Source organism: Protobothrops mucrosquamatus, unplaced genomic scaffold (genome assembly GCF_001527695.2).
Source record: "Protobothrops mucrosquamatus isolate PMUCROS unplaced genomic scaffold, P.Mucros_1.0 scaffold_6, whole genome shotgun sequence".
NCBI classification, from domain to species: Eukaryota; Metazoa; Chordata; class Lepidosauria; order Squamata; family Viperidae; genus Protobothrops; species Protobothrops mucrosquamatus.
The window spans coordinates 574,718-590,624 of NW_015386082.1; the positions used below are offsets into that span (position 1 = coordinate 574,718).

At 50.6% G+C, this 15,907-nt stretch overlaps 1 protein-coding gene across 1 annotated transcript; it reads right to left on the reverse strand.

Annotated features, from left to right (window-relative positions):
• Positions 1-13,253: 13,253 nt before the first annotated feature.
• Positions 13,254-15,136, reverse strand: FOXC1 (forkhead box C1). The gene has a single exon (XM_015813098.1). The coding sequence runs from the start codon at positions 15,134-15,136 to the stop codon at positions 13,280-13,282; it is 1,857 nt and encodes a 618-aa protein (XP_015668584.1). The 3' UTR covers positions 13,254-13,279.
• Positions 15,137-15,907: the final 771 nt, after the last annotated feature.

The window sequence follows — 15,907 nt, forward strand, 5'->3', positions numbered from 1 at the left end:
CTCCCCTCGCCCCAAACCGAACTCACGCCCTCGCTCCGGATTCCGCTCGGGGCCAAGTTGGCATCACTGACCGGATTCCGGATTCAGCCCCGGGCTCCGCGGAAAGGGCTCGGTTCCTGCCCCTCTCTTAACCTCACCCGCGCTTGTGAGCTAAAAAAAACTAACCCGGCTGAAGGGGCCACGGGCGCCTGTTCCCTTCTCCGCAGCAGTGAAAAGGGTGCGCAGGAGTGGGACGTTCGCGCGAGGGCAGAAAATGCCCGCTTCCTAAAACGGGCGGGTCGCCGGTCTCCAGACACAACAAAGCCCCGATACAGGCCGACGTCGCCGCGTTTTGACTGGCTCGGAAAAGCCAAAGCAGAGCGAGCTGGAGACCCTCGGCAGCCGTGTGGGAGGGGCAGCGCGCGGCCAGGGGCAAAGGGAACGCTTCTCCCTCTGGAAGGGCGAAAGGGGATCCATGGGTCGAGGCTCTTTCGCGGCAAGAAAGAAAAAAGAGAGAGAGAAGAAAAGAAAGAAAGAAAGGAAGGAAGGAAGGAAGAAAGAAAGAAAGAAAGAAAGAAAGAAAGAAAGAAAGAAAGAAAGAAGGAAGGAAGGCAGGAAGGCAGGAAGGCAGGCAGGCAGGCAGGCAGGCAGGCAGGCAGGAAGGAAGAGAAAGAAAGAAAGAAAGAGAAAGAAAGAAAGAAAGAAAGAAAGAAAGAAAGAAAGAAAGAAAGAAAGAAAGAAAGAAAGAAAGAAGGCAGGCAGGCAGGCAGGCAGGAAGGAAGAGAAAGAAAGAAAGAAAGAAAGAAAGAAAGAAAGAAAGAAAGAAAGAAAGAAAGAAAGAAAGAAAGAGGTTATATTTAGCAATGGCTTAGAACCCAGTTCATTTTGAATTTAATGCATTTCCTCGCTTAAAACGCTTAAAACGTTTGTGTATAGGACAGCCCCCTTCAGCCTTTTATTGCCGTTCACCTCTTCTAATTAGCTGAATAAATTAAACTACAGAAACAGAAATCAGAATATCTAAGAGAAGACCGAGATGAGCTTCGGCCAGCTTTGCAGAGTAGGGCTTTGTTTTTGTTTGCTTGTTTTAAAATTCAAACTTGGAACTCTCAGGGATGTTTATGATTTCTCTAAAGTAACCTTCTTTTATTCATTGGTCTTTCCAGAGCAATGCTCCATGAGAATATCCAAGTCCATAAATTTACTTTTAGACTTATTCCCCAATAGGTAAACTTAGGCAGTTTTTTTTAATTTAAAGAATAATCCTCAATTAAACAATGTTTTCAATGTTCCACACTGGATCTAATATATCATCATATAATATATACCACCACCATTTAAAATATTTAATGTACTCAGGTTTATCTCAACCCTGCCATTGAAAGTAGATTGCATTGAAATCAACAGGAAGTGTGCATAGAATTGCAATCTTCAAGGCAAGAATTTAGAGGCACCAGCAAAGAAAGGGTCAAAAAAGTCAAGACCCTGGTCACAATCATGCAGTCAAAATTATGAAAGTAAAAAATGGTGGCCACCATTTTAACTTTTTTGACCCCTTCCCTGCAGACATCTATGGAGGATGCTAACGTCTTCCCTGCATCTCCTTTTCCACTGTGTATTTCTGTAAACTTCTTCAGATTGCCACTTAGGGTCCTAGATCTGTCGACTTTATTGGGATTTATTCTAGGGGTTAGTAAGTATAAAGGGCTGTAATTTCGACCCACTTTGTGTATGTCTAAATCACAGAGGATGCAAAGCCATGGGAGAAAAGTGTTCCCATGGGAGACAAGTGCCACTGAAGATGCTTCTGGGTCTTTTAAAATGCATCTCTCAAAGTGGGAAATTTTTTAAAGAGGGTTTTTTGCTCTTTATCCTCTGCTACCTTGCAACCCTTCTTATCCACCCAGATCCACAGGCAGGCTTACTTCAGCGCAGGCGCAACTTCGCTGCCCCTCGGAGACTGAATCGCTGCAAAGGAGTGGGTTTTTCCTGGCAGGAGGTGGGAACCGGGGAAAGGCAGAAATTTATGCCAATTTAAAAAAGCAGTTGAGAGCAATGAGGGCGGCGGGCTTTCTTCGAGGGCAGGGGCCGCACATCAAGCGCCCGCCCCATCTGCCTCCCGCGGAGCCAAAGGTGAAAGGCTCCAGCAGGTAAAGGTTGCTCTGGGCCTCACAAGCGGTTCTCCTTTCTGCCCACCCAAGTTGAAACAAATCTGTTTGTTAAAGGGGTGGGGGGGGCGGTGGATCGAGAAAGGGAAGAAATCCTCCATTCCCTAGGAAAGACGCTTGGCAGTCAAAGAAAGGAAGACAAAAAAACATTAGCTCGCCTGCCTTTCTTGCTCTCTCTCTCTCTCTCTCTCTCTCTCTCTCGCCTCCCACACAATGGCTGCAAAGTCCTCCCTTGGCCACTTAACTCTGCAGGCGCAAGAACCCAAGGAAAAAAAGCCTGCCGTCGGCGGAGAAGCAAGTTTTCGGAGGAGAGCGGCCGACTTGGGGCAGAGGGAGAGGGAGGGAAGGAGACAGAGAGAGAGGGGGGGGAGGGAAGGAGAGAGAGAGAGAGAGAGAGAGGGAGGGAAGGAGACAGAGAGAGAGAGAGAGGGAGGGAAGGAGACAGAGAGAGAGAGAGAGGGAGGGAAGGAGAGAGAGAGAGAGAGAGGGAGGGAGGGAGAGAGAGAGAGAGAGAGAGGGAGGGAAGGAGACAGAGAGAGAGAGAGAGGGAGGGAANGGGGGGGGGGGGGGGGGGGGGGGGGGGGGGGGGGGGGGGGGACGCCAAGGAAGAGCGGGAGCAGGAAGAAGCGCGCATTTGCTTGGAGAGATCTTCAGCTTCCCTGGAAGTGCAGGGTCCCGGCAAGCGGCCTTGAAAGTTATGTTCGGGGCTGCCTCGGGGCCTTCTCCTTTCCTGAGCCGGTTTTCCGTGTTAGTAGCCCGCTAACTCAATCTGCTAGCAAACCGCTGCTGGGTCTTGGAAAAAGGGGGGGAAAAGATGAACCCAAGAAAAACACAAACGAAAACCTTGGGCCAAGCGGGGGGCGGAAGGCCTGCTTTGAAAGAAGCGGGGAGGCGTCTGGGAACGTTTGGGACAAAGACGTGGCTTCAGCTTCCCGGCCTACAACTAGGAAGTGAGTCGCGTAGCAGCCACTACGATGAGAGTCTGATGACACGCGTCCAAAGGGGCCCCCTGAAGCAAGTTTCGGGCATCCTACAAGTGGCCAAAGGATCTGCATTCTGGAATTGGCTCATCCTTCCAAGGAATTGCCCTTTGGATTGTGGATTTTTTTTAGACTTCTAAACGTTCCCCCAACATTCTTCGTCTGGTTATTAAATCTGGATTCCAACTATACACTTAGCAGACACTAAAGCAAGCTGTTTGGGTTCACACGACGACGCGAAGGAGTCTGCTGTTCCCAGCAGCCGCGCTTGGCGATCTGGTTCAGAGCGTCGTTTGGCTTCAATTCCCCAGGCCAGGGGTAGGCAACCTTGGCTCTTTTGTGACTCATGGACTTCAACTCCCAGAATTCCTGAGCCAGCATAGCTGGGAGTTGAAGTCCATGAGTCATAAAAGAGCTAAGGTTGCCTATCCCTGCCCCAGGCCAAGGAAGCGGCCCAGGCCTTCAAACAGGACAGGGCCACCTTCTAGGCTGGCCGTTGCTCTTTTGCCTTCTCTCCCCCTCCAGTTGGGGCTAAGTGCAATCGCGAAGAGGGAGGGAACGGGGGGGGGCGATGAAAATAACAAAACATTTTCGCCAATAAAAACCCTCTTTTAATAGGAAAGCGGTAACTCGAGTTGGCTGCTGCTCTTCTCAGCACGTCTAATAAGCTGCTTTCGCGTTTCGAAGCTCGCAATTAATGTCTGGTTGCGTTTTGTACCACCTTTGCCGGGGAGAAGGACCACCTGCCCTGAACGTGGGGGGGGAGGAGGGGCGCTTCCCAGGAAACCCCCCTCCCGGGAGAAGGCTGGGAGGTTCTTGACCATTAGGCGCCCAATTCCCTTCCTCTCCTGCAAGGGCCAATCTTCCTCTCGGGATCCTCGCTGGAATTCTTGGGGCATTTTTCTCGGACGACGGGTGTCTTTGCGCGTCCTTCGACTGCCTAGCGGCTGCGGAGGCCGCCTCCCTGCGCAGAGGACGAGAAGGCACCGACGAGAATAACCGGTTTCGGTCGAAGCAGACCCATTCTTGGCATTTCTTTTCCACGGCGCGCAAACCCGTGTACGTGCCTGGGTTCACCCCCCCCCCCTTCAGAAGTTTGTTCTGGAGGAAGAGCCAGGAAGTTTGGGGGAGACTTATGGAATGCGTTGAACTGTGGCTGGGGAGGCTGGGGAGAGGCGAAGAGCGCCCCCACTTCCCCTTTGTCGCCAGTCTTGCGAGCCAGGAGACTGTGGGGCTCCCTAAATCCACTTCTTGGGAAACAGATCCCCTTTGGGCAGGGAGACCCGTGGGTCCCGGGTGTTAAAGCTTCTTCGCCATTTCTCTTCCCCCCCCCCCCGGCCCGCATTTCTCCGAGCAAACCCTTGGCAGTATTTGGTTCTGCGGTCTTTGAATGCGGTTAAACTTAGATTCTGCTTTTTATCTGCTTGCGGCCTTTCCCTCTTCCTGCCTACCCGCCGCCCCCCGGTCCCCCCCCTTCCCAGCCCTCCTTGCTGGGTTCCTGCGTCTGCGCCACTTCTGAATGTGGCTTAAGTGAGTCAAGGCCGATCGCTCCGGCCCTGCCACGGGGGTTGCTGCCGAAGCACGTCTCCGGGCGCGCCCTTTCCCCCTCCTAAGTTTCACCGCTCTTTCTCCCCCAGGAGACCTTCAGCTATCGTTTCATTAAATGAGATTAATGGCCAGAAAACCCTGTCTCTCTCGCTCTCCCTGGAGCGGCTCCCTGGTAGGCCGCATATGGGAGCCACTCTGGCCTGGCCTCCCGCAAACACTTTTCTGAGCGAGTGCCGGTCCTTTTTCTGACTTGCTGTTAGGGCAGGGAAGAAATCGTCGGTCTCCAGCCCCCCCCCCCCCAAGCCTGGCCCAGAAGCGAAGCAGGAACTTCTCCTCGCAGAAAGAAAGGGCGCTGGGCCTAGAAAGGGCGCTGGGCCTAACCCAGGGGTAGGCAACCTTGGCTCTTTTATGGCTGGCTCAGGAATTCTGGGAGTTGAAGTCCAGGAGTCATAAAAGAGCCAAAGTTGCCTACCCCTGGCCTAGCCTCATTCAGCTCTTGGTCCCATTTGAGGGCTAAATGGCCACTCAGAATAAGCCCCTGTGTTGCGGGGGGGGGGGGGGGGGGGGGGGGGGGGGGGGGGAAAGCTTTCCCACCAGGAACTAGGTAGGCCTCCAAGCCAAAGAAGAACTGATTGGATTGTGACCACAGGCATTTGAGAGCTAGATCCTTCAATCTCTCCCGGCCCACCTTTCTCACGCTTGACTTCACAGGAAAGCCAAACAGGAAGGTGTCAGCTTCTCACACCTTTAAAATTCCCTCTGCCCGCTGGATTCCCCCAAACGTTTGTCCAATTTGAAACGTTTTCAGAGTGCTTTATGGAAGAATCACTGGGGGTCTCCCAAAACATGGAACTGCGCCCTCCCTCTCTGAGCAGTTGAATGTAAAAACAAAAGGAAGAGAAGGAGGGAGGGAGGGAAGGGGAGAGAGAAAGAAAAGCCACAGGAAAAGTGTTTGGGAATAGCACCTGCACTCAAATTTATTAAATTTACCCCTTCAAGGAAAATCAAGGAATCTTTTGATATTTCCTCATCAGCCGATTATATGATTAAGCCTTAGGGCTTAATGTTGAGGAAGGAGAAGAAAGCCTAAAACTTTCTGGCTTCTTTTTTTCTTTCACACACAATAGATTTTATATCTTTGACACTGTTCTCCATCCCCATGTTAGACACCACGCCTGTGTGTGAACACCTCTCAGGTGCACTTATTGCTGTGAATAAAAATTACCTTAGCAGTTTGAACGATGCCCGTGTTCAGTCAGATGTGATCTTCTTAGCAATGTTCTTATTTGGGAATAGATTATATTAAACCCGAGGACTCAAATTTGAAGAGACAAAATGTTGGCGAGAATTACAGTAAAATGTTCTAAGAAGTAAGTGGGAAACACTTGAGTTTTTACAGTTGAGGAAATGTGTGAATTGGAGACTGGGTGGTGCATACTGGGAGTGGGCTAGAGATGCTATCAGGTTCTCATGTGACAATCCAAAAATAGTTTTCTTCCCCCACAGAAAAACTATTTATTTTCCATCAGTAACATATGTTTTAGAAAATATAATTAAATGGTATTCCACACCAAATTCTGACCACGCTAGATTCTAATCAATAAACAACACTATTGTCAGTTTCTGAACAACACTATTTAACTACCGGTAGGTTCTACCCATTTGATGAGTAGTTCTCCTTTTAATTTGTCAATGTGTCAAACATTCCTTATCGAAAATTATTTTTACTCAAGGATGGCACTATTGACTTCCAGTAGACTTATTTTTTCTAAATTCGTTTACAAAAATAGCTTTTATTTACAAAACACTTTTTTTCTCTCCTTTTTAATTAACAGAAAAACATGGGGTTTGACAAACTGCAAAATTCAGGAAAGGATTTTAGGGCAAATCAAACCAGCTGCTTTACACAGATTGAACTTCTGTCTGAAGGTACAATTCAATCCATTGCTTGTTTATATAGTCAAAGATCACAGTCTCAGTACTGCTTGCTTCCAGGTAAGAATTGTAACTTTAAAAGATTGCAAACTAAATAGGATTCATAATCCTTCTGAAACAGAGCTCCTCCCTTACAATGGTAGAAATTGATGAGAAAAAAAGACTTTAATATTTTTTTTCTCCAAAACGATGGCCTAACCCATTTTTTAAATTCATTCTCAACATATAGGTGTGGGGAAGAGGGTGTTTCCCCCACTTTTGTCACATAAGGAGAAATAATTATTATTGTTATTAAATATAATTAAATAAATATTATTATTTAAACTTGTATGCTGCCTGACTCAACAATTCTGGAAAGTGGATCATCACTAGCAAGTCAGAATGTATAGCATAATCTTAATTCTTTTTTTTTTTTTTAAGTAACACAAAACCTGCACCGAGAAGAAGTTGGAATAGACGCCCTCCAAAGTCACTTTTCAGCTCTAGGGTTGCAGTGCACACTGCTGTCAGATCGCCCAATGCAAACCACAGCGATATTTTTTAAGATCACCGCCATAAATCCACTGTCTGAAGTGGCACCAGCAGCTCCCCACCTCCTTTGCTAGGGGAAGTTCCAGGCTCGAACTAAGCCATTTCAGGTGCGCACACACTTGTCTAGACCTTTCCCGCGTTTTAATTCTCGAGTAAAACGTATTCAAACATCAAAAGAAAACCTGGGAAATCTACACATTTTTGCCCTTTATCTAGAATGTACCGGTATACATTCCGAAGCCGCTTTCAGCCAAACATCTGTTTTACATTCCGATTGGCTCTCGCGTCTACTGGGAGCCTTGGATTGCAAAGGCGCTGACCCGGGGTCTTAGACCGGGTGGCAGGCGTGGAAAGTCCATTCCCAGGAACGTACCTTTTGTCCTTTCCTTCGTGCGCCGAAGAGCTCTCCTGCCACAATCGGGACTCGCTCAAAAGCCCGATTCACAAAACCAAACGAAGCAAGGAATACGCACGGGCAAAATGATTTCAAGCTTGCCGCTCGCGGTCAGAGAATCAGCGGTCGGCAGTAGCCTTTCTCCCCTGGCTAATTACCTCCTGCCAACGAGCCGGCAACTCTAACCAGATCAGCCTCGGCGGGGGAAGCGGCCCTTGGGCGCAGCACCGCTCCCCGTCGCCGCGGCCCGCTGGAGCCGGTCCTCGCCTGGCGACCAGAGAGCCTCCCGAGGTCGCGCCGAGGCGCTGGCTACGAGCCAAGGCGAGCGCTGGGCACCGGGCGACCTGGCTTTTCCCCTCGGGGCCACGCGAGGGAGGCCAGCCGATGGGAAAGGGAGGCAGGTCTGCTGTGCCCCGAGGAGCCGCCGGCGCAAAGGCGCGATCATTCCGCGGCAACCCCGCGCTCGGAGCGAGCAAGCCCGAGTCGGTTGCTCGCCAAAAGCTCGCCGTTTCCGCGCTAAAGAGCGAAGGTTGGAGCAGGGCGCCCGGGATCGCTCCTGCCGCCGAGCTGGAAGACACCCGAGCTTCCCGCTTTCTTCTCCGGCCTTGCGGGAGGCGTCCTCACGCCTCCAAGGTTTGCTCAGCTCCGTTTCAGGGCCTCCTCCTCCTCCCCGGAGGGCCCCAACGTCCCGGGCACAAGAGGGAATTTTTTGGGGGTTAACTTTTTCCCCGCTGCTGCGCCCTGGCGGGTGGGTGGGGGGGGCGCGCGGGAGTAGGCCCTGGGGCAGATCCACCTGTGGTTGACCTCCCTCCCTCCTCCTCCCCTCCTCGCACGTGTGTCATCAAAACAAAAAGAGGGGAGGGGGGGCGGGGAGCAGCCGAGGAGTAAATACTGAGTAATAAACAGCAATCAAGAGGCGAAACTGAAAGAAGCGGCCTAGTTGCTGAACGACCTTGAAAGGGTCCTCCCCGCGCCAGCTTTTATTGAAAGCAGCCGGGCTGGGTGGGCTGCCGTCTGCAAGCGCACCCAAGTGGAAGGCTGGCTTGCCCCATCTTGTCAATGCCGGCGAAGGCGGAGAGGCTGCCGGAGAGTTAGCCCTCCCGCTCTCCCGACAGCAGCCGCGATCTCAAGACTCCTTCCCAGCTCTCCCTGACTGCCAGCCCGGGGTGGGTCTTTACTGCTGGGCCCTTTTCCGGGCAAGCACATCTGGGAGTCAGTCCGGGCCTGCTGCCCTTGTGTGAACGCCTTTGCTCCAAAAGACGCTTTTGGGGCACCTTTTCTCCCTAGGCTGGGGATCTGATTAGACCCAGTGAGGCTTCTTCGCCCTGTAGTCTGGCCTGTGTGGTTTACACGCCAGTCCTGGAGGCCTTCCTTCCTTCCTTCTCGGGGATCAAACATCTGGGGGACGCTTGAAACAGCTTTCCCAAGAGAAGAAGCAAATTGCACTGATTTTGGGGACAGCCACTACCAGGAAGCCTGGGCACAAAAATATGAGATTTGCATCAGGCCTGTGTGCCTGCACTGAAGCCACTTTCTTAACCAAGTGCCCCCCAGATTTGTGGGCCTAATATCTTTCCCACTCAATGCATCTTTGTAGGTACTTTGTGGGGGAAAGTCCAGATAAAATAGAACTCCTATTCCTCTCCCTCCCTCCCTCCCAGGCGCATCTCCAGCCTGTCCCCAAATCTACTGTTTTGTCAAGGAATCTAATCCTCAGAAGAGTTGGCGGTGACTGCTGGAAAAGCAGGAAGTTACTTGTGCCATTGGAAATCCACTAAATCAGCAAAGGAGCACTCGGAGAAAGCCTCCCCCCTCTGCCTCTCTGGTTTTTCTCATGAAGGAAAGTGGAGGAGGTGGGGGGGAGAGAAGGGAGAGGACATTGGTTCAAAAGAATGAAGGACCCAAGAGACAAAATGGTCTTAAGCATAGTGCCCCTTTCTGGTATCCCTGGGTCAGCTGGGTGAGGTCAACAATGCTTTCCATATATTCCAAAGGAGTTTCGTGGTACCTACCCCCCCCTCCAAGTCCAAAAGCTGAATTGTGAGTGGACTTGAGGAGCGGCCAGTGGCAACTGCTATGAAGTTGCCATAAGAAATTTTCCCTACTCCATTCTCTCTCCGCCCCCCCCTTTGAACAAAACAGAAACTGAATGGAAAGGCAATAGCCACCCCCAGCCCTTCAGTCCGATTTCCTTTTCTCTTTCCCTTGGCTTCTTAGATGCACAGCCACAAGGGCTTCAAACTGGCTAAAACTGAAGTATACAAAATCCTTACTATGGAGATGACCACAAGCTTGCACTTAATTCTCTCACCCCCAGCGAACTCAAAGGTTCATTCCAAACCTTTCCTTTGCTCATTGTACTTTTATGACCCTGCCTAGATTATGAGATTCTGTAAACATGGTATTCTATATCCACCGATTGTATAAAACGTGCAAAACTGATATTCGATTCAAAATTGTTTTTAGAAGAAGCCTAAAGATTCCTGCCTCCAACACCGTATTTAAGCCAGTCAAGAGAAAAGTTAGGATACAGTAATCCATCCAAAAAGTATACTACTGCCATCAACTCTCCCTAAATATCAGGCTAGGTAAGCATGCTACTAGAGACCAGCTGAAACCAAAGATACATGCAGATATGTGAAATCCGCTTCACTCAGTTCAACTAGATGCAGGACCCAGTCTTAAAAAGAGACATCAATCAATATCAAGAACCTGTTAAAACCAAACTATTTTTTTCCATTTGAAATTTTAAGTAGGTCTATTTTGTTTGAATTATTCCAATATCTTTAGATGAAGCGATTTAGGGACCTGATTATAAATTTAAAATTTTAGCCCATTTTCTTTGGATTGTAGTTAAGAAACTAAAATGTAACTCATTTCAAAAGTAAATATGTCCGAAACCAAGGATAAGTTCTATAAATTCTAAATTTAAATTTCCATTTGATTCCTTTGAGATTAAATCCCATGTGACTTAATGCGATTCCCTTCAAAATACATACCAAATAGATACAAAATACACACAGCCTCAGTGCATTTGCCCTTCTGATAATTCAAAACATTTTTTAAAGAAACAATTTTTTTAAAAAAAAAAATTACTGCAATGGCTTGTGATTAATTCCTCAGTGGGAATAAAAATCAAAATCCAAACAACTAAACATAGATTCAATCCTACCCTGTTTCTGAGCCCTCCTTTCTTATCTCCTTAGAGGCCCAGCTGAGGTGAGGCGCAGCCTGATCGATCAATTCTTAATTAAATTAATCTGAATTTATTTATTATTTGTGGCCCTTAACAATCCAAGGGACAATTGCTGCCAAGTGTTGCCTTAGATTAGATCAGTGATGGGAGGTTGCTTTCTCTTGAAAATTTACACCAGAGGTTTAGCAATAGAGCTTCTCTTCACTGCTCCTCTGATGGTAGACCAGTCCCTCTCTGCTAAAGGTAGATTGCATTGGTTGATTTGTTAGTTGTTATAGAAAAGAACTTCCTTGCTTCCCTCAAACTCCTCTATTCAGGAATTGACCTGAAGGTGAGCAAGACTTAACCTTATGCTCCTGCAGCCATCCCCCAAGGCAATTTATTCTATTAAGAAAAGAGGGGGAAAAAGGCAGAGAAATTATGAAAGAAGGTGGGTGGGAATCCAAACCATTGGTAAGAGAGGAAGCAGGGGCCACCTTAAAATTTCTTCCCTCTCCCAATCGGCCACTATAAGAATCAGGTAATGATCTTATGGAATCTTAAGAACTTAATTTGGCATTAGTTTTGGTGGGCTAGAAAGGTAGGCGAGACCACAACAACATTAGAAGTCCTTATGGTGCTTCTGTGCTCAGATGCTTTCACACTTACATTTTGAAAATTAAAACAAAAATAACACACAATCCTAATAACAACCTCTTTGTCCAAAAGGAGAAAAAAAAGGGGAGGGATAAACATTTAGGATCCAATCTGGGTCACTTTTAGTTAAGAATGTTTCATATAAATGAATAATCAATAAAGAGCGCTAAGGCACAAATAACTATTAGAAAGTCAAACATGCTGTAAAATGCTTTACATACTAGGATGAGAGAGAGAGAAAGTGGGACAGAAACATACATTAAAAATGATGTATATTTTGAAAGGTTCAGTGCAGTATTAGACATGCTTGCTTAGAAGAAAAAGTCCTGCACAAATTAGTGGGATTTAGTTCTGTGTAAAAGTACTGAGACATGAAATCAGAAAATGCTGCTAAAAATAGCAGGTTTACATACACCCATTATTTGTTTCTGGATCTTTTTATGACTTCTGTAATGCCGCCTTCCTTTATGCGTCATATGGCAGTGCCTGTAAGTTCAATTAGCCAAATGCCTTCTGACCTTTAGTTCTAATGCTAGTCAAGTGTGATGGCTTGTCTGCTCAGATTTTTGTGATTTTTTTCTCCTAGTGAATTTTTCTCCTAGATTCCAGAGATATAATAAACATAAATCTCAAAAATGTAACAATAATACTTCTATCAAGCAAGTGGTTGATTCAGAGCATTTTTTATGATCACTTTTAACTTCATCCAAAGTCTATCTGGCAGTGTATTCCATTGAAATCAACGTAAAATAGATGATCTCAATGAGGTTTACTTACTGATAAAAGAGTTTAGCAGTGATAATATAAATTAAAACTGAATTGCTAGCCCTCAAAAAGCTTTTCAGGCAGTTACTTGGTTTTTTTTAAACACAAAACTATTGTTTTAATTTAACACTAAAATAAGGATTCTATTCATGACTTTGGCTTACAGATTCTTAAAAAAATTAATTTAAAAAGGATTAAATATCCAGACGTAAATGCTCTTGGTCCAATTGAATGGTAATTTATTAATAAACAAGTCAATAACTTCAAGGTTATCTTCAACAACACAAAGGAAAATGATAAAATGATAAAATAAGATTAATACAATCCCCCTTTTTCTTATATAATGGAAGAAAAAAAAAAAGAGCGTTTCAGGTCATTTTAAAGTCAGTTGTTTTTTTGGGTTTTTTTTTCCTGATGGGAGAGGGGCAACCATTTTGGGTGTTTGGTCCAAACGATCCAACAACAGATTTAAAAATAAATTACTATGTTCCATTTACACTTTAAAACAAGTCTTTTGCGTTATAAAACAGCCCTTTCGGGGAAAGCGAGAGAAAAGGAGAGAAAGAGAGAGAGAAGAAGAAAGAACACGTGTACTGCGCAATCCACGTTGCGTAGGAGTCAATGGGCAAAACTTCTTACTGCTTTTTGAAACGGCCCTGCACCTCGTTAAAGAGTGGCGAGGCCCTCGTCGAAGTCCGTGGCAAAACTCCCACCCGTGTTGGGAGCCACGGGGCAGTCTCGTTTCGCGGCCTGCCTTGCGCGCTCCGTTGAGGGGATGCGCCTCCTCGGTCGGCATCCAGCCGGGTCAAGCGCAAGGCAGGCAGCCAAGCAGGCTGGCGCAGGAGAGCGCGCAGATGGAAACGGGGGGGGGGGGAGAGGGGGAGGCAGTTTTCAAAGGGGTGTGTGTGTGGGTGGGGGGGGAAAGCATACAAACTTACGTGTTATTGGTGTAACACTGTCCTTAAACAAACCATGACTTAATTATTTATTGGGCAAATGCGGCCTTTTGCACTGCTGAATAGTTTTTTGTTTGGTTTTTTTTGGCCCCCTTTGGTTTGGTGGGGAAAGAAGGCCGGAGGGCCCAGTTGGAGTTCTTATCACTCGGCCGCCGCCGTCGCCTCCTCCTTCCCTTTCCCGCTCCCGGCGGTCAAAACTTGCTGCAGTCGTAGACGAAGGCGCCTGAAGGGCGATAAAGGGTTTGGCTGGCGGGAAAGGCCATTTGGCAGCTGCTGGCCGCGCCGCTGCCATTACCCGGAGAGTTGTTCAAGCCCAGCCGCTGGGAGGACTCGAACATTTCCCTCACGGCGTGGAAATTCTGCTGCTGGCCCGGGTAGCCCGCCGGGGAGGAGGAGGAGGAGGCCGACGTGGCCGCGGCAGCCGAGGCGGGCGCCAAATGCGTGAGCTCGCCCACCGCCGAGGCTTGGTTGAGGTACCAAGAGGCCAAGCGGCCGCCGCCTTGCGGGTGCCCCTCCGGAGGGCTCAAGCTGAGGGAGGAGGCGCTGCTGCTACTGCTGGCCGCCAGGCTGTACTCGGGCAGCGGGTCCGGCTCGACGGGGCTGCTCCCCAGGTGGCCCCCGCCGCTTCGGTCCCCTCCGCCGTTGCCCCCCGTCCCTCCCCCGCCGGCGGCGGCGGCTGCAGCGGCGGCGGCCGCGTAGAGACTCATGGCCTGCAAGTTGCAGTGGTAACTGCTGCTCGTGTTGGTGCCGCCGCCCACTGGCGAGGCCGCGCTTCCCGCGCTGTTGGTGGTGTTGACGCCCTGACTGCAGGGGGCGCTGTAGAGCGAGCTCTGCGCCGCGGCCGCCACCGGGGAGTAGCAGCTGCTCAGGGCCAGAGAGGCTGTCCTGGAGGTGGAGGCGCTGGACGAGGAGGACGATGAGGAGGCCGCGGAAGAGGCGGCGGACGGCGGCAAAGCCAGGAGCTCGGCGGAGGCGCCTTGCGGCGAGCTGCGCAGGGAGGTCATGATTATGTTGTCCACGCTGAAGCCGCCGCCTCCCCCTCCCCCTCCGGGATGATGGTGCGCCGGGGGATGGTGGAGGGCGGCGTGGTGGTGGGGGTGCGGATGATGGTGATGGGGGTGCTGGTGCGGGTGCGGATGGTGGGGGTGGTGCTGATTCTGCGGCTGGGACTCGGCTGCTCCGCTGGACTCCAAGCCCAGCGCTCGGCCACCGCGCGGGCTGCCTCCTCCTCCGCCGCCGCCGACCCCGCTGGAGAGGCTGCTGGTGCTGGAGCTCTCGGGGCTTTCGATCTTGGGCACTGGCGCTCCTCCCAGCGGGGACAGGGCTTGCGGGGGAGACGCGGAGCCGTTCTCCGTCTTGATGTCCTGGAGCCTGACGGGGGGAGGCGGCTGCTGCTGCTGCTGCTGCTGCTGGCCTCCCTCTTGCGGCTGGTGCCGAGGAGGCGGCGGCGGCGGCGGCTCCTTAAGTTGGAGGCGCTCCTTCTCCTCCTTGTCCTTCACGGCGTCTTTTTTCTTGAAGCGGCGGCGTCGGCGGAGGAAGGAGCCGTTCTCGAACATGTTGTAGGAGTCCGGATCGAGGGTCCAGTAGCTGCCCTTGCCGGGCTTCTTGTCGTCGCGGGGCACCTTGACGAAGCACTCGTTGAGCGAGAGGTTGTGCCGGATGGAGTTCTGCCAGCCCTGCTTGTTGTCCCGGTAGAAGGGGAAGCGCTCCATGATGAACTGGTAGATGCCGTTCAGCGTGATCTTCTTCTCGGGCGCGTTCTGGATGGCCATGGTGATGAGCGCGATGTAGCTGTAGGGCGGCTTGACCAGGTCCTTGGGCTGGGGCTGCGGTGGGTACGGCCCGTACGGCCTGCCTATGCCGCCGCCGCCGCCGCCCCCGCTCGGGTACTGCTCATGAGCTGCCGGGTGAGTCGAGTACATGCTCATGGGGGCAGGCATGGCCGCGTAGCCCCCTCCGGCTGCCGCCCGGTAGTAGCTCTGCTCGCCGCCGAGGTAAGGTACCACTCCCAGCGAGTTAGGGCTGGACACCGAGTAGCGAGCCTGCATGGCCTCCCTTCCAGCAGTCCAGCCGGACCAAGCAGCAGCAGACTGGCCTCCTCCTTCGCCGCCGCCTCCGCCGCCGCCTCCTCCTCCCCCGCCGCCGCCTCTTCTGCTTTCCCCCCTCCACCCCTCCGCAAATCCGGAGCCAAAAAAGTATAAACCAGGAGAGGCGACCAGGATGTTCCTTTTTTCCAAAAAGAAGAAGAAGAAGAAGAAGGGGAAAAAAAGGGGGGGGGGCGAACCAACAACCCCCCCTTCTCTGGATCCTATTCGGTTTTCTCCCCTCTTCGGCTCAAGGGCGCGACAAAGAAAATGGTCTCAAAAAAATAATAATCGGTAAATAAAACAGCCAGCGAGGAAAGGAGGAGGGGTGAGAGGGGGGGGGGACTCGATCTCCTTCCCTTCCCCCCCTCCTCCTCTTGGTGGTGGTTCTTCTTCTTAAACCGAGGCGCCGACACTCCACGGAAGCGGCCGCCGCCGAGAAGAAAAGTTAGTTACTTCCATCGAGCGTAAAAATAGAAACGCGCGCCCGCGCGCACTCACAGGAGCCCACACTCCGCTTCTGGAGTTGTTTTGCCCGCGGAGCTCGCCAACAGGTTGACCAACGCTGTCCCAGCCAGGCGAAGTAAACAGCGGGGAAGAGAGGAGAGGAGGGGAGAAAAAAAAATGTGGAGGGAGAGGCCCGGTCCGGATAGTTCTCCCCTTTCTGGTCTAAAGCTGAGCTTAGGGCGAAAGATCCACCTTCTCGCGAGCGCCTGCGGGTTGAAGCGCTGCCCC